This window comes from Phocoena sinus, chromosome 8 (genome assembly GCF_008692025.1).
Source record: "Phocoena sinus isolate mPhoSin1 chromosome 8, mPhoSin1.pri, whole genome shotgun sequence".
Classification (NCBI taxonomy): Eukaryota; Metazoa; Chordata; class Mammalia; order Artiodactyla; family Phocoenidae; genus Phocoena; species Phocoena sinus.
Genome location: NC_045770.1, coordinates 4463756 through 4485577, shown reverse-complemented (window position 1 = coordinate 4485577; position 21822 = coordinate 4463756). Strand labels below are relative to the sequence as shown.

General features: G+C 50.7%; 1 protein-coding gene across 5 annotated transcripts in view; it reads right to left on the bottom strand.

Moving 5' to 3' along the window:
* Positions 1–21822, bottom strand: part of NFRKB (nuclear factor related to kappaB binding protein) — a 35908-nt gene that overhangs the window by 3560 nt on the left and 10526 nt on the right. For 4 of the 5 annotated variants that reach the window (XM_032640447.1, XM_032640451.1, XM_032640452.1 and 1 more), the window contains 20 exons: positions 20090–20217; positions 19281–19455; positions 18678–18779; positions 17848–17921; positions 16925–17009; positions 16382–16562; positions 15698–15806; positions 15369–15495; positions 15056–15121; positions 11772–11851; positions 11619–11665; positions 8217–8277; positions 7630–7804; positions 6448–6554; positions 5833–5956; positions 5573–5652; positions 5259–5479; positions 4893–5160; positions 4062–4268; positions 1328–2095 (listed from right to left, as the gene is read on the bottom strand). In XM_032640447.1, the coding sequence (XP_032496338.1) occupies positions 1328–2095; positions 4062–4268; positions 4893–5160; positions 5259–5479; positions 5573–5652; positions 5833–5956; positions 6448–6554; positions 7630–7804; positions 8217–8277; positions 11619–11665; positions 11772–11851; positions 15056–15121; positions 15369–15495; positions 15698–15806; positions 16382–16562; positions 16925–17009; positions 17848–17921; positions 18678–18779; positions 19281–19455; positions 20090–20217 (3185 nt within the window). The remainder of the gene's footprint in view (positions 1–1327; positions 2096–4061; positions 4269–4892; positions 5161–5258; positions 5480–5572; positions 5653–5832; positions 5957–6447; positions 6555–7629; positions 7805–8216; positions 8278–11618; positions 11666–11771; positions 11852–15055; positions 15122–15368; positions 15496–15697; positions 15807–16381; positions 16563–16924; positions 17010–17847; positions 17922–18677; positions 18780–19280; positions 19456–20089; positions 20218–21822) is intronic. The other variant, XM_032640450.1, reaches the window with a different exon arrangement.

The window sequence follows — 21822 nt, the reverse complement described above, 5'->3', positions numbered from 1 at the left end:
CCCAGAAACACACCTGTTGATATGGAAATTTGGTTTATGATAAAGGTAGTACCCTCAAGTTAGTGGGGACGAGATATACTAGTCATTGATGTTGGAATAATTTGAAAAATATGAGACCTATACCACATGCCATTCACAAAAATATATTTCAAATGGATTTCTCAATTACACTTTTTTTAAACTCTAAAAATATTTTACGAAAATGAGGGCTGACATCTTTATAACCCTGGAGTAAGAAAGGCACAAGACACGAAACCTAGGAGCCGTAAAAGAAAATGTTGATGGATCTCATCAGATAAAATACCTGCAGAGCAAAAGGCTTCACGTGCAAGGTTAAAAATTTGCCAGACTGGAAGAAAATATTTTCTACACATACAAGAACTAACATGCAGAAGATACAAAGGCTGGTGCCAGCTCACACAATACGAAAAGGCCAAATACCCCAGAAGAAAACCGGCAAAGATTGATTCACCCCTGGAGAGCCCATGCCAACCTCTGGACAAATGGCTGCCCATCCTCACTAAAGATCCAGGAAACAGAAAAAGAACTCTCTTTTTACTAGTAAGATAGGGACATAAAGTTTAAAAAAACAGGATATCCAGCACGAGGTTAGGGTACGAGGGAAACAGGAAACTAGCTGATGGGGGGAGTGTAGGCTGGTGTGGCCTTTCTGCTAATACAACTGGAGTATCAGAACTTTCAATGTGTACCTCCCCGACCCATGCCAGGAACCTCTGCTCCTGAAATACTGATACATGTTCACATACACAAACAGGCACTGTAGCAATGGTTTTTAACAAGATACTAAGTATCGTAGGATCTGGAATGAGGCCCAAGACACATTTTAAAATATTTAAATAAAGCAAATCACAGACTGACGTCTCTCATAGGGATTTTAAAACCACGTAAATATATACGACAATGCTCAGAAAAAGAACTAGGAAGATAAATGCCAAAACACGACAAGTGATGAGCCTCACGAAAGGAGAATCGGAGGTGGTAAGAGGACTTCATACTTACTCCGTGTACCTCCGCACTGTTTTACTTTTTATTTTTATAACATCTTTACTGGAGTAGAGTTGCTTCACAACGTTGTTAGTTTCTGCTATATAACAAAGTGAATCAGCCATATGCACACGAATATCCCCTGCACTGTTTTACTTTTATGAGAACATATGCCCATGCTACACTTTCGTAAATTTGTCTCAGAATTAAACAGCAAAGTATTTTAGTAAATAAGCCTGTTTGGGTCAGAGGAGGAGACAGACTCCCAACAAGAGAAGCTTCCCAAGCAGAAGGGCTGGTCTCCACCACCAATATTACTCACAGCCTGGGACGTGGAAACAACCGTGGTGCTGACAGGGACCTGCCGCACAGCAGGGGCTCCCGTCCCGATGCTGATGGGGGTGCTGGAAGCTCCAGAAGCCACGGCCACAGTCTTGGACACGGCAGCGTTCACACTGGGCAAGGACACCGCGGACGTATGGACAGTTCCAGACCCACTGGCCACGGAGGGCCCTTGCTTGGCATGGGCTGCGACCGTGATGGTCGGGCCTGCTTTGGGGGGCATCACCCCCAGGCCCTGCACGATGCGGATGGTGGCGGCTGGTTTGGCTTCAGATGAGGCCACTGTGTTTTTCCCCTTCTGGTCAGCCACACTCACGCCAAGCGCTGGCATCAAGCGAAAAGCTGAACTTGAGGCTTCTGTTGGCTTGAGGTCAGGAGTCACTTTGACTACAGTGGTCCCTGGTGGAGTGGATGAGGGGGCACTGGCTGGACTGGCCTTGGCAGGGCTGTCAGCTGGGTGGACTGGGTTGGAAGTGACGTGTAAGGTAGCGGAGATGCCTTTGCCTGTGGGGCCGCTGCCTGTCCCAAACAGGTCCTGGGTCAGTTTGACTGTGGTGACCTGGGACTTGGCCAACGTGGCCATCATGTCTGGAGTGATCCGCAGAACAGTCTGGCCTTTGGCGTCCGTGGTGATGGAGGAGGGCGGTAGCCGCAGCACGTCCTTGCCCTGGATACGGAAGTTAGTGGCTGTGAGAGGGATGCTGCTGCCCGTCTGGGGCTTCACGCCGAGCTGCCCAGTGATTGCCACCTGGAGGGGAAGAACAGCACTGACAAAGGCGTTCATGAGGCTGAGCTGCTTCCAGAGCGTGACTGGGGGAACCTCCACTGCGGGAAATGTGGGTCTCATGTATTTTTCTAACTTGCTCTTTTGAAAAATGGAAGACATTCGCCAAAGCAGAAAACAGTCTAACAAATCCATGCACCCATAACACAATTTCAAAAGTTATCACTTGGCCAATTTTATCTATCTTTCCCCACTCTTCAGGGAGCTGGGGTGGGGGGAGGGACGAGTTGGAATATTTTAAAGTAAACCAATAAGTATCGTTTTGCTGATCAACACATTGGTCCCTGGGCATCCAGGGCTGCCTAAGTCCCTGACATAAAATGGCACAGGGCAGTCGGCCCTCCGCACCTGCGGGTTCAAAATCAAAGTTCCGTCAGTGGTTGGTTGAACCCGTGGAGGCAGAACCCAAGGAAGGAGAGGGCCGACTGGACTCCTACATGTCTCTAACCTAGAAGAGGACTTCTAAATGTAAAAGTAATCCCCTATCATCACCACATAATCACCTGTAAATATTATAACACACACTAGCATTTCCCCTACAGTCTCAAAAACGCCTCACTGTTGTGCCGACCTCCACTTTGAGGCAGCAGCAGGGCCCGGCACTAAAGGGCATGAGCCCCGGGGCCAGACTTCCCAGGTTCACATACCAACTCCTACCTACGGCCAATGTCCACGTGCAAACAGGTGCGATCCTTCTAGGCGGGGGACTCTGTGTCTCGTGAGCCGTCCCCCCTCTACTGGACCACTCATGCCATCAGTCGAGTTCACTCACTATCCATGTCCACTGAGTGGTCACTTCTCAGGCCTCGTCTCACTGCCCTTCACACGCCTGGTGCTGCTACGGACTTTGTGAGCACACTTTCCTCTCAGCCTGTCTTGGTCTCCACACCACAGTGTTTCCTTCTGTCTCAGTGAATGACAGTACCACCCACCCAGTCACTCAAGCCAAGAGCCACAGGGTCATTCCTGACCCTGTCCTCAAACCACCAGGAAATCACACTGCTCTACCGCCAGGCCCTTGCTCGAAGCCCAGCCAACCGCCCACCTGCACGGCTGCAACTCCCTCCCAACTGGCTTCCCTGCTTCCGCCCTTGGCCCCTAAAGTCCATTCCACGCAAAAGCAGTGGAATGGACTTTAGACTTCTTTAAATGTAAACTAGGTCAAGTCATCCTGGCTCACAATCTTCCGATGGCTCCCATCACATTTAAATTAAAAGCAGTCTGACGTGACTTAACCACTGGCAACCTCGCCTTCTAACACCTGCGCACTTGCTCACGGAGACTCCAACAGCGTTCCTGTCGTTCCTCAAACATTCCCAACTCGAGGCCTTTTCACGTGCTGTTCCCATGCCTGGGATGCCTGACCCCGGACAAGCACGGTTCCGCACACTCTCCAGCCTCGCTCACCACTCTCACAAGCCTTCTCCCTAGAGAGGTGTTCTCTATGACACTAGGAGCCTTAGAAATGCAGGGGCCTGGTCTAGGTGATGCACAGACTCAGCCCCCAACACCCTGCACAGTGGCCGGCACACAAAAAGCACCCAATAAACATCTGATGAAAAAAATAACGTTGCTTCATCATTAGTGGTCCCATTTCTTCAACAGTAAAACAGGGATAACAAAAGTGCCTGCCCTGTGGTGTTATGAGAATGACATTCAAGTTATTCTATAGGGTTTTAGCTAAGTAAATTCATGAAGAGTCTACTCCAAATCAAGAAACTCAGCTACTTAATGCTGAATTACATGGAAAGAAACAGAAAAAAAAAAAAAAACCTCTTTGGCACCTACCAAGCTTGCACTGCCCTTGCTGGAAACTCACGCTTGAAATACCTACGAACTAAGGATCAAAGGTCACACGCCACTAAGATCTCCAACTATCCTTTGATTCTAGACAAAGGAGTCAGACCCACCTGGACAGCCGTGTACCTACCTGCTTGATAATGTTCTGTCCTGTGACGTTCTGAATGACGGCAGCCGCGGGGGTGCTTGGAGCAGAGCCCCCAGGAGAACTGGTGGCCGGCTTGCTCGCAGGGTTGACTGTGGCAGGGAGACTTGTCACTGTGAGCCCCGCCGGCCCCGGTCGCTGCACGGTGGCCGCCGCAGTCTGAGCTTTGACTGGAACGGTGGCCATTACTGTCTAGTTCAGGGCAGGAGAGCAAGAGCTTAATTAGACACTAAGCTGCAGACCAGCACGTGGAGTGGTCTCCACCTGTCACCACCCAGGAAGCGTTCCTGTAAGAGGGCTTCTAATCTAACAATGCCGAGGGCGCACTACCCTCTAAAATGAACAGTGCGGAGTTCTTACCCTTAGGTAGAACATCTTAACTTTCAGGAATACTTTCTCATTTAACATCTCATTTCACCCCTACAAACTGAGGGCAAACGTTATACCCCTTTTACAGCAGAGGGACCTGAGGCAGGAGACCCTCGTCTAAAGCACAGCAGTTAGTGGCCTGGCTAAGCCTAGAGGCACAAGGGAAGGAGCCTGAGACCTAGAATCACAGGCCTGGATTTACATCCCACCTCTATCTACCAGGGTCCTGATGTCACAATCCTGCGTAAATCACTAAACTTCCCAAAGTTCTGATTCCCGACACGTATTCAATAAAACAAAACTGGTAACTTGCTTACCAGGCTTTGAACATTAAATGAGCTGTTGTGATAAACACCATCGTCAGCAGCAGTAACCTGGGTCCTGGGTCCTGACCCAGACTGCCTGGCAGACTCATCACCCCGGCCCCTGGGCCCCGTCCCTCCTTACCTGGGGCCCGCCTTTGGCCTGCACGGCCGTGGCCGGCACGCGAATCTGTGGTCCTGCTGTCATCTGTGGCAGCGTCGGTGCCGGCCCCGCTGACTGAGTCACAGCAGGAAGGCTGGGCTGGGCCACCACCCGCACTTGGGGGAGTCCAGCCGAGCCGGAGTGGCTCACGACACGGGCAGCAGCCTGAGAACTCGGTGGAGTCTGGCTGGACGCTGGGGAGAGCATGGTTCCCAGCTGTGGCATCGTTGGCGAAGACACGAGAAGAACACTGTAAAGAACACACAGGGAAACCACACAGACAACTTAGGACATGGATTCAAAAGAACCCTGGAGGGAGAAAGCTGGAGAGGAAATGGAAGCGCTCACCCTGAAGTGGATTTCACGGGTTCCGAGACAGTCGTGGGGCCACTTTTGTTCACTGACGGCACAGGCGGGGGGGAGATGGGCGTGGCGGGCAGAGCAGGAGTGGTGGGGGTCACAGGCGTGACTGGGGTGGGGGGCATGCTGGAGTCGCTGAGGCTCAGCTGGCTCTGCTCGGAAGGGCCAGCGCCGAGGACCTTCACCGAACCCTCCTTGCTGCTGGACTTCTACACAAGGACAGGGAGCGCACGGACGCGGGCGTGAGCAAGGCCCACGGGGATGCCACAGCCCCTCTGCCGCCATCCCACGAGGTCACTTACCACCTTGGATGGGGGCTTGGGTTTTTGCTGAAGGGCTTTCCTGGCTTTAGCTGCAGCTGCTTGGGCCTGGTGGATCCGCTCTGTGGACAAGAGTGGGAAGCTTCAGCAACAGCTTAACCTCAGCACAGTATGGAGGGTGGTCTTACCAAGAGCCAGGGCGCTAACCCGCCTCTACAGCTCTGTCCTGCCCGCATGCCAATGAGAAGGAGTGGAGCTGGGGCAGGAGGGCAGAGGCAGCCCTCAGCTGGCTGGGCACACACCGAACTCTTCCTCGCTCCGGTCCCGATGCAGGTAGATCCACAACTTCCGTCCGATGTCGTACTTCACACACGGGTCCTTCTCGTAATGCAGCCGATCCAGGGCACCACTCACCACTGTATTCACCTGAGACCCAGGACAAAGAGGAGGAAGGACCACGCAGGCTCAGACTCAGGGAAAATCCCTGGGTGAGAGGCACAGCTAACACACACATCCTACCTCCCAATGGCTAACCCCATCACTCGGCAAAACAAGAAACTACGAGTCCTGAGAGATGGAGGTGCTGTGCCCTGAAGATGGTGAGCTGAGAGAAGGAGAGCCTCGCCAATGGCAAGGTCGAGGGGCAGCACTGCTTTCCCTTCTCAAGACGGCCTCCTTTCCTCTCCATCAGTTTTTTTTTTTTGGCTGCGCCGCACGGCTTGCAGGATCTTAGGTCCCCGATCAGGGACTGAACCTGGACCCTCAGGAGTGAAAGTGCCGGGTCCTAACCACTGGACCACCAGGGAATTCCCCATCAGTTGTTTTTCTTTTTTTTTACGTTATTCTATCTTGTATCTCCTTGTAAGCTCCCTTAAATCCATCCTGGAACAAAACACGAGCAGCCCTTCCCCTCCTACCTGAGTGCTGGTGACGTCTGGAGCCAGGAACTGGGAGTCCTTGAGCAGCTCGCAGATCTCCGCCCGCGTGCCCTCCCCGTTGGGCAGCCGGGCCGCCGCGTCGCGAACTGACACCAGAAACAGCAAAGTCCGAGCGTCAGCAGGGCTCCCCAGGAGAGCTGTCCCCCACCCGCTGACCAGCAGGTGGACATGGCCCTCTGCAGGCAGCTTCTCCCACACCCTCCACACTTCCAGCCGAGGCTGAAGACCCAGGAGCCCTGAGAGTTCAGTGCGCCCAGGAACTCAGGCAGAAAAAAGCTACAACTGGAACTGAAATTCAGCATTTCCCTCCATTGTGAACCAAGGTTGGCATAACCTCTGTTGGCATATGTTGCCAACCATATGATGGCAGTGCCATGATGCTGTAATGGAAATCAGACATTTTCTTATCACAGCACAGCTGCTGTGGACAACCCAAAATATTATTTCCACTCATCACTAGCTGGGAACTAGAGGAGTTAGAAGACCTGCCACTAGATCTTGTCTTTTTTTTTTTTTTTTTTTTTTTTTTGTGGTACGTGGGCCTCTCACTGTTGTGGCCTCTCCCGTTGCGGAGTACAGGCTCCAGACACGCAGGTCCAGCGGCCATGGCTCACGGGCCCAGCCGCTCTGCGGCATGTGGGATCTTCCCGGACCGGGGCACGAACCCACGTCCCCCGCATCGGCAGGCGGACTCTCAACCACTGCGCCACCAGGGAAGCCCAAAAACATACATTTCTGGACCATAAATCTGTTTTAATATTCTGATAACAATTTCAATATGACTGGTTTCTTTTGTAACTCTGTGCATCTTATTTTAGGCATTTAAAAACTTAATTCTGAGAAGGGGTCCAGAGTTTACCAGACTGCCAGCAATCTGTGGCACAAAAAAGGTTAAAAACGTCACCTTTGAAGGAATCCTAGCCTGGAGGAAGCAAATTCCGACACCTAAGCTAACTGTTTAGCAGCCTGTGAACAGTTCCTGAAGGAAGGTAAACATGAGCCCAGACCCCAGGAAGGAAACACGGATTCTGTGTAGATCTCTGGGGCAGAATCCCTCCTTCCGCGTCCCCAACTGCAAAGCTTCCTGAAGCTACGCTGACCCTCCAGCCTTTGCAATGGGGGCGGGGGGGGGGCGGGGGGGAGGCAGACGGAGGCACGCACCCAGGGACAGGATGGTGACGTAGGCGGGCCGGTCGGAGCGCAGCAGGGAGTGTTCCCGCGCCTTGTTGAGCGATGTCTCCTTGTCGAACACACCCTTCACGGGCCCCACCACGGACTCGAAGCCATGCATGCGGAAGGTGAATGCCTTGTGGGGCTGGCTGTACCGGTAACGCTCCTGCCAAAAGAAGGGCCGAGGCTCCTGAGTCAGTCACAGGGGCTCTCTCTAGCCACCCCGTACAGGAAGGGGTCAGCCCGGAGACATTAAAGCAAAAAGCGAACAGGCTATTCCACTAGGAACACTGAGCCGGCCACAGCGGGAGAAGGATGGTCCCCAAACGCCAGTCACTAGCGAACGGATCAGGAGGTAAATGTGTTGTCTTGTATCTGAAGAAAAACCACCAGACCATTTTTCGTTCCCTTCCTCACACCAGCTCTGCCCCCAAAAGCAATCCCAACCCACGGAATAGCAAGGTTAAGGGTGTGAGTTGCTTCCAAGAATTTGGACTCAAGGACAGTCAGGCTCAGAGCTTCTCACCTCATGGCCTCACAGATACAGAGATTTACACCGGGTTCCAGCTCTTTCTTACCTGCTCCTGAAAAACTCGCTTCTCCTCTCCCGTGCTGGGCCGCACCACATAGTCAGTTCTTCTGGAACACAAAGACCTTTGGGTCCATCACCCCTTCTCCAGCACCCCAAACCACTGGGTCCATCGCCCCCTCTCCAGCACCCAGAACCACATCCTTTGCAACACGAGTGCTCTATTTGTTCATTAGTGCTCTTATCTTGCAAAGGTCAGAAGTCCACTTTCCAAATCCTGCCAAGTAGCTCCTGCTGGTATTTGCAAAATTACTTGATTCTTAGAAGTCCAGAAAGGTACTGGGTAGGTGGGAAAGAAACTGACGTCATGTTTTACCTACTGTTTTCAGTACTGTTGCTAAGTAAGCCTAATCTAAAGGTAACAAAGAATTCAGCTTTAGAGGAACAAAGGACTTCAAATTTGTACGATGACAAGCGTGGTTTTTCTGCTTCCTAGGCAAAAGTACCAAGTAAGTGAGATCAGGGAATTCCCCGGTGGTTCAGTGGTTAGGACTCTGCATTTTCAATGCCGGGGCCTGGGTTTGATCCCTGGTTGGCGAACTAAGCTCCCATAAGCCACGCAGTGCAGCCAAAAACAAAAAGAAAAGAAAAAAAGAAATTGAGTTCTATTATGTAAGGCAATGGTTCTGCCACTTCCAGGTTGGTCCTGAGTGCTGGTGTTCAGGAATCTAACTAAAGAGCTATACAACAGCATCAAAGCAATAAAACTCTTAGAATACGTTTAACCAAGGAGGTGGAAGATCTCTACACTGAAAACTACAAGACTTTGATTAAAGAAATTGAAGAAGACACAAGTAAAAAGATACTCTATGTTCAAGGATTGGAAGAATACTGTTAAAATGCCCATATCACCCAAAGATATCTATAGATTAATGAAATCCCTATGAAAATTCCAATGACTTTTTTCACAGAAATAGAAGAAAACAATCCTAAAATTTGTATGGAACCACAAAAGACCCCAAACAGCCAGAGCAATCCTGAGAAAGAACAAAGCTGGAAACATCACACTTGCTGATTTCAAACTATGTTACAAAGTCACAGTAATCAAAATAGTATGGTACTCTCATAAAGATAGACACATAAACCAGTGGGACAGAACTGAGAGCCAAGAAATAAACCACTGCATATATGGTCAACTAATACTTGGCAAATGGAGCCAAGAATACTCAGTGAGGAAAGAACAGCCTCTTCAATAAACAATGCTGGGAAAAGTGGACAACCACAAGCAGAAGAATGAAACTGGGCCCCTACCTTAAACCATTCACAAAAATTAACTTGAAATGGATTACACTTCAACGTAACACCTGAAACTAAACCTCCTAGAAGAAAATATCGGGAAGAAGCTCCTGCACAATGATCTTGGCAACGATTTTTTGGAGACGACACCAAAAGCACAAGCAACAAAAGCAAAAATAAACAAGTAGGACTACCTCAAAGAAAAGCTTCTGTACAGGGGCCTTCTCTGGTGGCACAGTGGTTAAGAATTCACCTGCCAATGCAGGGGACACGGATTCAAGCCCTGGTCCAGGAAGATCCCACATGCCTCGGGGCAGCTAAGCCCGTGCGGCACAACTACTGAGCCTGCGCTCTAGAGCCCGCAAGCCACAACACTGAGCCTGTGTGCCACAACTACTGAAGCCCGTGTGCCTAGAGCCCGTGCTCCACAACAAGAGAAGCCACCGCAACGAGAAGCCTGTGCACCGCAACAAAGAGTAGCCCCCACTCGCCGCAACTAGAGAAAGCCTGTGCACAGCAATGAAGACCCAACGCAGCCAAAAATTAAATTTATTTTTTAAAAAAAGCTTCTATGCAAAGAAAACCATCAACAAAATGAAAAGGCAACCTACAGAATAGCAGAAAATATTTGCAAAACATACATGTGTAAGAGGTTAATATCCAAAATATTTAAGGGACTCCTACAACTCAAAAACAAAATACCCAAATAATCCAATTAAAAAACGGGCAAAGGACCTGAACAGACATTTTTCTAAAGATACACAAATGACCAACAGGTACACGAAAAGGTGCTCAACATCACTAATCATCAAGGAAATACAAATCAAAACCACAATGAAATATCACTTCACATCCATTGGAGTACCTATTACCAGAAAGACAAGAAATAACAAGTGTTGGCGAGGATGCAGAGAAAAGGAAACCCTTGTGCACTATGGTGGGAATGCAAACTGGTGTAGCCGTTAGGGAAAGTAGTATGGACGTTCCTCAGAAAACTGAAAACAGAACTACCACATGATCCAGCAATCTTACCTCTGGGAATATTTCCAAAGGAAATGAAACCACTATCTCAAAGAGATACCTGTACCCCCATGTTCACTGCATTATTTACAATAGCCAAGACATGGAAACAATTGTGAGAGATAAGTGTCCACCAATGGATGAATGGATAAAGAAAATGTGTGTGTGTACACACACACACACACACACACACACACACACACACAGCGGAATGTTATTCAGTCATTAAAAAATGTAGGAAATTCTGCCATTTGCAACAACATGGATGGATCTAGAGGGTATTATGCTTAGTGAAATAAGTCAGTGAAAGACAAACACTGTATGATCTCACTTACACATGGAACCTAAAAGAAGCGTAACTCACAGAAACAGAGCCTAGAATGGCAGTTACCAGGGGATGGGGGAAATGGGGAGACACTGGTTAAAGTTATAGAAAGTTCTATGGATCTAACAAATAGCATGGTGACTACAGTCAACAATACTGCATCATACACTTGAATGTTGCTAAGAAAGATCTTAAATGTTTTCCCTACAGAAAAAGAACTGGTAATTATGTAAGGTGACGGATGGGTTAACTACCCTTACTGTGGTAATCACTTCACTATATATACGTACATATATGTGTGTGTATATATATATATAAATAAAATCAATACACCGTACACCTTAAACTTACACCATGCTTTGTCAATTATATCTCCACAAAGCTGGGGAGAAAGAAAAGGGACCATGACAGACTGGAAACAGTCACATGAGAGATACAAAGGCTCAGGACGAGGTCGAGACCTAAATCCCAGCCTGGGTCCTGTCACTTACCCTCACACCTCCCTTTCTTTGTAGGTAAAATGAGGAAGATGGGCTGGATAACCCATTCTCCAGCGGGAACTGAAGGGGGGACCGAGGAAAAGCATGCACCTACAGGTGGATCCCACCTCCTCAGAGACTCATGGGGAAAACACTTCTACTTCTGGGAGCGTGCTGCCTCTTAGCGAGGCTGAGGCAGATAAGGACCAGTGGATCCCGGCATCTCAAGCCCACTCTGGCTCTAACATACAAGGATGTGTCAGCACAACCAGGGCAGTACTCAGATGATGCTTTCTTGGGGCACCATCCTCCGTTAGGGTACTATACTCACACCCGAGGAACAGGCGTTGTGGCATCTGAGCTGTCTTCATTTTCTTGCTGGAGAAAAGGAAAGCAGTAACAGGTAAATGGACTGAAGGATTCTGGCTAACTCAGGGTTCTGGAAGCCCAGCACGAGAAAGCTGGGAGTTCTCAACAACCATACCTTACAGAAGGCCTGGTCTTTAGTTTCCAGCCACAGCTGGAAGAGTGCAGCTAACTCCTTTTCATTATCTTGGGACTGGCCTATTAGAACAAAAAGGCAAAAAATAATAATATGATCTAAGGATATGACCTAAGGATGCCACTTCCTCCTTACTTGCTGTATCTACATCTGGACCTATAGCGACGGTCCTGTACACACAATACCCGTCTGCCTGGACATCCACAGGCAGAATGAAACTGGACCCCTGTCTGACACCACTCACAGAAATTACCTTGAAATTAACTGGAAGGGATTAAACACTCACCTTGCTGGATTAACTTGAAGGGTCCGGATGGACATCCGTATGGACAGTCCAGCCAGCACCCTAACTCCTCAGTCGCGTGACCTCAGGGCCTCCTCCCCCCACTCCAGCCTCTCACTCCCACTATCACAACTGGACCTTGTCATTCCCCCAAACGGGACTCTTCAAAATGCCTAATCCAGTTTCTCAACCCTGGCTATGCCTAAGAATCACCTGGAAACTTTTAAAAATGCCAAGGCTTGGGCCCCACTCAACCAATCAATCAGAACCCCTGTGGGTAAGGCCCAGGTACCAGCGCTTTTAAAAAGCTTCCCAACTGGCGGCAGCACACGGCCAGGACTGGGAACCTTCAACTAACCCCGCATCCTGCTCTCTGGCCGCAGCAGCCTCCCTCCCCTCCCCTCCCCGCTGTCTACGTTCGCCCACCAAAACGTTACCTGGACTCCACCGCACTGCTGGTCCAGACACCCCACTTTCCAGCCCCCTCAGCCCCTCCCTTCACACTTCCCCCACTCGGCGAGGGCCCACGCCCGTCACTTCAACGACAAGCCAAGCAACACAGCAATACCTAACACCTGTCCCTTCCGTCTCTGCATCACTTCCGTCGAGCAAAGCTCACATCCTAAACCAGCCATACTCTCCACTCGGGCAGCTGCCGGCTGCCGGAGACAAGGCCCAGAGACAGGCAGAGAACACCTCTATCAATGAGCGGACAGCCACCGTCACTGGCCCTCAATCTGCCCGCGAGCCCCGCACTAGCCGGCCTCCCTGCCCGCTGGACAGCAACTGCCCCCCCTTCTCCACCGCCCTTCCCGCGCACAGCAGGCCTCCCACCTCCCACAGGAAGGCCACAGACCCACCCCCTCAACTCCCCACGGCGCGACCCAGCAGCCACGGCTCCTCCTCCACCCGGACAGATGCGCTGCCTTCTGCCACCTGAGCCCGGCCCCTGCCCCCAGGAATTCACCCTATGACAGGTGTCCCCTCCTCTCCTGTCCCTCTCCACCGACACTTAAGTCCTCTCCTGGCCACGAGCCCTGCTTCCTCTGCTCCCCTCCGCCACCAAACCTCTAGAAAGCGCTGTCCACACTCACTGTCTCTTTAACCAGGGGGACTGGGAAACGTTTTCCTGCCTGCAGGAAAGGGGACCTGATCAGTAGCACGTGCAGACCTCTGCGGTGTACGTGAAGGTCAGCAAACCACTTCTGGAAACAAAGTTTTGTGGCCGTGCACAGGGGAGAGTTGAGTAGCCACAGCAGAAAGCATCTGGCCCACAGGCTTGAGACACTTATTACCTGGTCCTATTAGGGCAGCCTCCCCCAGCCGATTCTCCGCCACCAGCCGGACAGGCGGGAAGAGCTGCAGCCAGCCTCACGAGCGGCCTCAGCTCACCTCTGCCCGCAACCGGCATCACCCCACTAAGGAATCACTCCTCCAAGGGAGCCATCATTTCTTCCATGCCCACAAATGCAGTCTCGACCTTCCTGAACCTTAGGAGCAATGAAGGTTAATGACCACTCCCCACCTCCTGACTCTCGGACCCCACAGCTTCCGCCTGACTCTGCGGTCACTGCCTCTCCCGTGTCCCCACTCAGCCTCCGCCACCTCGGAGCTCATCAAGGCTTAGCCCAAGGCCCTCTTTCCTCCTCACTCTCCCCATGCCTTTGACTTCGCTCACGGCACATGTGCCCACAGCCTTCTACCCTGACTGTGGGTCTGGACTCTAAACCCACTGCCTACTTCACGTGTCCATTTCAACACCCCAAAGGCAGCTCAGGGCAGCACGTGCACGACGACACTCCCGCGCCTCACCCACCCCGGCCCGGGCGTCCTCCCCAGCTGCCTGCGTCGACGGCGGACCCCATCCGCCGGGTACAAATCCAGCAGAAGTGACACCTGACTGCCCTCTTCCTTCACGCGCCACACCCAACCCACAACCACATCCTCCGGCTTCTACCACCTAAAGCTCCCGAACTCAGGCAGCCTCTCTACCCAGGTGCAACACCCTCTCTGCGCAGGCCTGTGTGATCTCCGTGGGAACCATCCCTGAGTCACTGACCCACACGGCTCCCCCCATGGGGAGCCGCCTCCCCTCCGCCTGCCTGGCTCATCCCTAGTGGTTGTTAAGACCGCTGCTCAAACGACCTTCCCCAGGAAGGCCCTCCCGGACTCCACACGCATGCCACACCCATGCCTCCTTACAAACGCCCACCCCTGGCGGCACTTTTCCCTTACAGAATGGCTAAGTTTGTCACTTCATTCGAATGAGTATTTGTTCCCCAAACTCCACGAGGGGAGCACGCTGTCTACCTCACAAACCACTACCTCACCCCCGGCACCTAACAGTGCCTGACACCTAGAAGGTTAATCCATGTTGCGAGCAATGAACGCATCCACTACTTCCACAACCTTCTCTCCGTGTTTCTCTTCATAGACCACTGGACAGAGTGGAGAAAGGTTTGTCCATTTCCACAGGAAATCAACACTGAATCTTCCTCTCATCACCAAGTTATTTCAGGTACATGTTACTACAACTTACACAGTAAGTGGAACTTCACAAATTTATAAGAAAAAGAACCTGTTCTTTAGAAGTAGCTTACTGAGGGCTGCCCAACACATTATCCTCAATAGCAAAACCCATTTTAGGAAAGAAAAACAATTATATTACTACAAATTAATCTAAAACCACAGATATGGTTGACATAAATGTAGGTGCTATTGTAAAACATCCCACAGATTTCAATTCAGCCAGCCCCAGAGGGCAGCAGAACTGAAGGGCAAATGCCACCTCAGCCAACTCCAACGGGGGTGAACTCAGACCCTGAGAATTTCTTGAAGGACTCTTTTACTGAGCAAAATAAGGTTTAATATTGCCTTTTTCAACATTCTCCTGGCACACACTGACTGGAAGGCACAAGAAGCTCGGGGAGAAAATGAGAGAAAGAGAACCTACTAAGACAGGTAGGTGACGTGCATTACTCACCAAGCAACTTCCACTGCTGGGTTTTCTCTTTGAAGCCAACAAATGGAGAGAAGCTGGAAGGTACAGCTGCAAGAAATGGATCCCATGAACAAGCCACACAGGTCAGAGAGATTACTAAACTCAGAATAACTGACACCCCTGAGATCCGAGATAACTTCTGTATGTTAATGGTCTATCAGGACAGCAGAGACCTCCAAGGCATGGCATCGCATCACGCAAAGCCACAACGGATGTAACCAGTAAAGCTGCAGTCTACTATGAGAATTAGACAAAGCGGGGTAAACACCGGGCCCTACAGAACAAAGTACCTTACCACGGCTTTCTCCAGCAAGATACTGCAGGGCTGGTAACACCAACTCTGCCCAGTTGGGGGCCGCAGAGAACCAGCTATTGAGGGAGCTGGCTGGAGACGACTGCCAGTCCAAAACTCGCTCCTCTAGCTGAGGGAGAGTAAAGGCAGAACCCGGTTAGATTTCTATTCCACGCCAGCGATTCCAAGGCTGTGCCAGAACAAACTGGCTATGTCTGTCCAGTCTGCTCAAGTCACAAAGCAAGTCAGCTGTGGAGCTTCGCGGGGAACCCAGAGCTGAAGATTTCTACAATCTGAAACTGCTACACACTTGGCTTTTCCAAAATTCTTACCATAGGAAGGCTAGCCTGCCCCTCCAGCAACAAGATCTCCAAGAGAAGAGAGAAGAAGCTGGAAGATATTTCATTGATTCCAAGGCAAGGCTTGAGGTCTTCGAGAGGCCTAATGAGGGAAGAAAAATATAAGAACCACCAAAAAGGGCTTCCCTGGTGGCCTAGTGGTTTAAGAATCCGCCTGCCAATGCAGCGGACACGGGTTCAAGCCCTGGTCCTGGAAGATCCCACATGCCGTGGAGCAACTAAGCCCGTGCGCCACAGCTATTGAGCCTGTGCTCTAGAGCCCGCGAGCCATAACTACTGAGCCCGTGCGCCACAACTACTGAAGCCTGTGCACTTAGAGCCCGTGCTGCACAACAAGAGAAGCCACCGCGATGAAAAGCCCGCGCACTGCAAGGAAGAGTAGCCCCCGGTCGCCGCAACTAGAGAAAGCCCACGCGCAGCAACAAAGACCTAATGCAGTCAAAAATAAATAAATTAAGAAAAAAAAAGAACCACCAAAACAACCAAGAACACATGCCTAGGTTGCTTTAGGTCCTCCAAGCCTCCAAGGCGTCATAAAAAAGCTCAGTGAAAGCCCACACCATACATGTTCCCCAGCAGGACCCCTGGGACCTAGGTCTCTCAAGAAGCACCAGCTCTGGGGACAGCCCTGAGCCATGACCCCCACTGCTCACTTACTCCTCCTTGATAGCGGGTATGGCCAGTGGAGACGGTGCCTGTGAGAGGGCTGGGAGACCTTCAGTACCGCTTAGGGGTTCCGCCAGATCCTCTGCCTCTGATTTGATCATTTTTATTTTCTTCTTCTTCCTTTCCTCTTTTTCCTTAACCTTTTTTTTAAGGACAGCCAAGTCATATAGTGCTGGGGAAAAAAAGTAACTCAAGTCATAGAACTGCATTTTCTACATCAGGAAATGAGGAGTCTTATCTGTATATTATTTTCCCAAGGCCCACCAGCAAAAGAAAGAAAAGTCTCAGTAATAAGACATATAGTTTCGTTTTGATTTTTTTTTTAAACCAAACTCAATGAGTGCTTTAAAGAGTCAATGATCCACTGTACTGATTTTATATTCACTCTCCACCTACAAATCCATAAGAGGCAGTAACGATATAAAGGCTATCAGCAAGAAGGATGCTGTGGTTTCCTTTCCTTTTGCAATACGTAGAGAGGCCTGTGTAATCTAACACCACAGTCGATGGCCACCTACAGAGGACGTCACTTACCTGCTAGAGAGCCCTTCCTGCCGGCATTTACTCGAGTCATGATGTCATTGAGAGTCAGGTCCCCCGTCAAAAGGTCTGGGTGATCCTAGATGTGATATTCAGAGATTCGTTATGGAGGTCCAAAAGAGGAGCTAAAACTGCTGATTTTCCCAATTTACAGATAAAACTAGATGTTACGTGTACTTGAGGAAATTGTGTTGAATTTAAAACGTACAGAGATAAAAACTATGGCTCTTCATAATGGGGCAGGGGAGAACTGAGTTCCAATCCTTCATGTGTGGCATTTAGTTTATAAAGCTCTTTTGTGTTCCTTATCTTATATGCTCTTCAAACAGTCTTGCTAAGTGGTATTTTACAAAGACTGAAAACGGGATTCAGAGAAGTTAAGGGATTTGCCCGACATCATAGTAAGTGGAAAAGAGAGAGACAGAACTTGGTTCTAACCCCAACATGAGACTCTTCCCATCTCACCACTCTGCCTTGATGAACTGACTTTCCTTCCTCCACCATGGTCTCTGGCTCAGCGTTACCTCCATTTGGTGGAGCGAAGGAACAGAAACGTAAAACCTGGGAAAAGCACAGGCTCTGACGCTTGGCTCTGACGCTTGGCTCTGCCACTTACTGGCCACTGGGCGTCAGACAAGCTCCCTGGCCTCTCCAAGCCCTGCTAAACGGACGAAAGGATTCACACGGCAGTGTCGTCCTAAAGACTGGATCAGACACGGCGGTAAGCGTGCCTTATAAAGTCAAAGCATCTGTCTTCTCCACACATCTTCAGTGTTACTGGGCCTCCCATGCTGCTCCTGTCCCCTAACAAGGATAAGGAAAGGGGACTAATAACGTAGCGACTCCCTGTATCATCCCAGGATAGCTGATCCGGGGAATCAGACTGAAAACCTACTGACCACCCCCTCCAATCTTACTGGTTGGTGTTTCCGCTTCTCATGGTGCTTCTTTAGCATTATCTTCAGGTCACTGTCCCCCAGTTCTATTTTATCTGAGAGAAAAGGAACCAAACCACATGGACGGTCATTCACTTCCACAATGCTCAAATTCACATCTTTCTGGTCACTGGTAATGTTTGAAAGTAAGATATTTTCTGAGCTTCCCTCCTGACCTGTGTACTTCAAGTACCAACAATCTTGAAACAGTCATAGGCTCAACTCTGCAGCTTTTCTGTACACTCGTCAATAACAACGACCTCGGTACTCAGCTGCTCCTAAAACACCTAGAAGTTTCTGAACATTCTTCTTTGACTCCTATCCCAACTAAAAATAGTCTCTAATTTCACAGACATGCCAAGAAACTGCTGTGCCTCTCGTTACCCCTTTTGTTCTATTATTGAATTATCCCTTAGGATTATTTTGGGGGTTTTTTTTGGTTGTCGTTTTTGTTTGTTTTGGGGCTGCGCTGGGCAGCATGTGGGATCTTAGTTCCCCAACCAGGGACCGAACCCGAGACCCTACAGTGGAAGCGTGGAGTCTTAACCACTGGACCGCCAGGGAAGTCCTGATACTGTTATTTTAAGATTCTGCTTTCTTGAGGCCAGAATGCCGGCTGGTCAGCTCCTAAGAGAAATTTTCAAAACAAAGGACAGAAGGCCAGCTGGCCTACCTACCTGCGGAGAAGTGGAGCTACACGAAAGCTTCCCCAGGTCTCCTCATTCTAAGGAACACGGCTCTGCTTTCCTGGCAGGCAGAACCCAGTCTCCCACCCCGAGGCAGTCCTCAGATCCACGCCAAGCCCCACTCACCTGCAGTCTTCATGTCCGTGGTGGAAAGCGTGGGCACCACCCTGAGGGGCACCACAGGGCTAGGAGAGCGCGCTGGAGAGCTCGGGAGCCACGAGCTGAGATCTGCAAAAGAAAAGTTTTCTTGTAAATCCAACCTGCCTGTGGCCTCCAGCAGGGGAACCAGGGTAAGTGGCTCTTTGGGCTCAAGAAGGCTAAGCCAACAAGAGGGAGGCCAGGCTCCGCCACTGCTTCCTGACCCTTCCCCAGACGGACTGCAGCACTTGAGTCAGCGCAACGGCTCTTCCGGGAGGAGAGACTTCAACAGAGGCGGGTCACACTGCACAGGTCACAGTCACTACTACTCTCCTGCGGGGACAGTGGTCCTCTCGAGCAGCCGACTGGACCAGAGCACCTGCCGGGAGGGCCCCACGTGTGCCTGAGCATCAAGGGCGGCGAGGTGTGCAGTCACAGCCACCCAACGGCGCTGAGCGTCACCACGCGCCCTGACAAACCACAGGGATGGCTTCCTCACGGGGAAATGGCTACCACGGCCTCCAACCAGAGAAGCAGCTGCAGGTGCGGACCGATGAGATACAGATGGTGCGGGGCACGGAGGACACATACCCTCCTCGTCCGATGACAGGGCCGAGTCCCCACACTCCTCCTTCACTTCCCGCAGGACCTTCAGGTAGCGCTGCTGGGTGCGCCACTCCCGCTCCTCGGGGGTGCGGGATGGTGAGGGGCGCTTCTGCCGGGAGGGGAGGGCGGGACCGCTTCGCCGGGCCATCTCCAGGAGATCCTGGGAGAGATCAGATGGGATGGGGGCACGGCCTCAGCCACAGCTTGTCCTGACACGCTCCCCGAGTCTACGCTTTCTTCTCTTCTTTGTTAGCAAGCTCAGTTCCCTCCTTCCAAATAAAAGGGGCCTGTGCTGATTATGATGGAAAATCCCCAATCTGAGTACTGTGCTGCTCCATCGAGAATGAATACTTACACCAGACCCCGAAGTATCTCCATACCGAGGCTTAAAGAACCACTAAGAGCCAGAACTACTCTGCCCCAAGGCATCCCAAGGCTGGTCCAGACCCAGAGCCGCTGAGCCTGGCACCCATCAGGCACCCGAACATGAACCTGAGTGCAAGCTGCTTCTCCTGCACAACCCACCATGGATCTGAAAGCTGCCTCTTTTTCTGGGTAAATACAGAAGCTACAATATTTCATCAATTTTAAGATGTATCCTTCTTTTGTTCCTGTTCTAACGTATCTGAAATCAGGATGCATCTTAAAATGTATCGTAAGAAGGAAGGATGCACTTGGTCGTGTCGGGGCTTGATGGGCAGCTTCCTTCCTCAGTGGTATCTTTTGTTCTTGCCCCTGACCCGCCCCTTTGGGTCACCAGGTGTGAGTCCCACGCAGCTCCCAGGGGCACTTACGCTCCGCGAGGCCAGGATCTGCTTCAGCAGCCGGTGGAAGTACTGCTGCTGGGAGCTGAGGTAGCGTTTGTACTGCGACCGGAAGCACAGCTGCCTATACTTGACCACCTCGGGGTTGAAGTGTCCATCTGCAAAGAACAGGCACAGCCATGCATATCTGTCAGCCACCCATCAGCGAGAGCTGGAGAGGCGGCCAGCTCTGCACTGATGGGAGGATAGTGTGGGGAAAGGGGAGCCTACGGTCCAGGGGGAGAGACAGAAAGCACGTAAGCCAGTACTCGACTCTCTGACGTGCTGCCAGGAAACCAACCTAAAACAACCAAAGAGAGCGAAGAGTGACATCGGGAAAAGAGCCCCTAAGGAAGGCGACATGAAATGAGGCCCGATCACAGCAACTGTGGGAAGACGCTAACAACTGGTAAACACAGGTAAGGTTTACGGGTGTGCATCATACGTATTGGTTATCAACTTTTCTATATCTTTAAAAAATTTATTGGGAGGAAAATTAAGCAAGTAGGAATTTTAAAAATAAAAATAGGGAAAAGGCAGAAGGAACAGCATGTGCTAAGGCAGGCCCTGAAGCAAGGAAGAATGTGCCCACTCCAACCCCTGAAGAAATGTTGGTGTGAAGAAAGCAGAGGGACTTAGCTGAGGAGGGGCCGAGATGACCTGTGAAACTGGGCAGATGTCACACCACACAGAAACCACAGCACAGTCTGGACTTCATCCTGAGTGTAGTGGAAATCAGCTGAAGGGTTTAAAGCAGGAGAATAACACGGCCGAGAGCAAAAGAGGAAGAAGAAAACCACTGCAGTGATTGAGGAGAGGGACGACAGTGGCCCGGTCGGACCTCTCCCTCCATACCCAGGGTAGAGCCAAGGCACCAGGAGGCCTGCAGGGCCCTTCCTTGTGGGTCCCACGTATCTCGGCCTCATCCTCCACCAGCTTCCCTTTTGCTCACTCCGCCGCAGCCCACACTGTTTCCTGAAGTACCGTACTTTTCGCAAAGGCTTTGTCCTTCAAGTCCCCTCTGCCTTTTCACAAAGGCTTTGTCCTTCAAGTCCCCTCTGCCTGCAAGGCTTCCTACTAACACCCAGTACTTCACGGCTTGCTCGTCACACCTTCATTGAGTCTCTGTCCAAACGCACCTCCACAGAGAAGCCCTGCCCAACTACCACCTCTGAACCAGATCCTTCCCGTCACTTCCAGTCCCATTACCCTTCCTCACTCTTTATAGTGCGTGATACCAACAAACACTTGCTTGTCTATTACCTTGTTTTCCCCTAGTAGAATGTAAGGTCATGACTGTATCTCCAGAACCCTGAAGAATGGCTGGCACATATTATCTGATCAGTGAGCAGTGGTTATGTGAACGGCAGTAGAAAGACTTCAGATATATTTCTCGGGAGAAAGATTAGACCTGCTGTTAGTTTGGACGCTGGGGCAGGAAGGCGAGCGTGGTACCTACATCACTGGACACGGGCAACTCGTACCGTTGCGGGAGCCGCGATGACAGAGGTCCGTTTTGGAATATTAGATTTGAGCAGGCTGCTACAAAGGGAACTAAGGGGAAAGATGGAAAAGCTAACCTCAGAAGGCTAAAATGAGGCACCGAAGTACACGGCGTTTCCTTTTTTTTTTTTTTAATTCCAACCACTTTAATGATATTCCGAGGTAACGAATAACAGCAAACACTTAGAACAGGACCTGACACGGAACTGTCACCATATAAG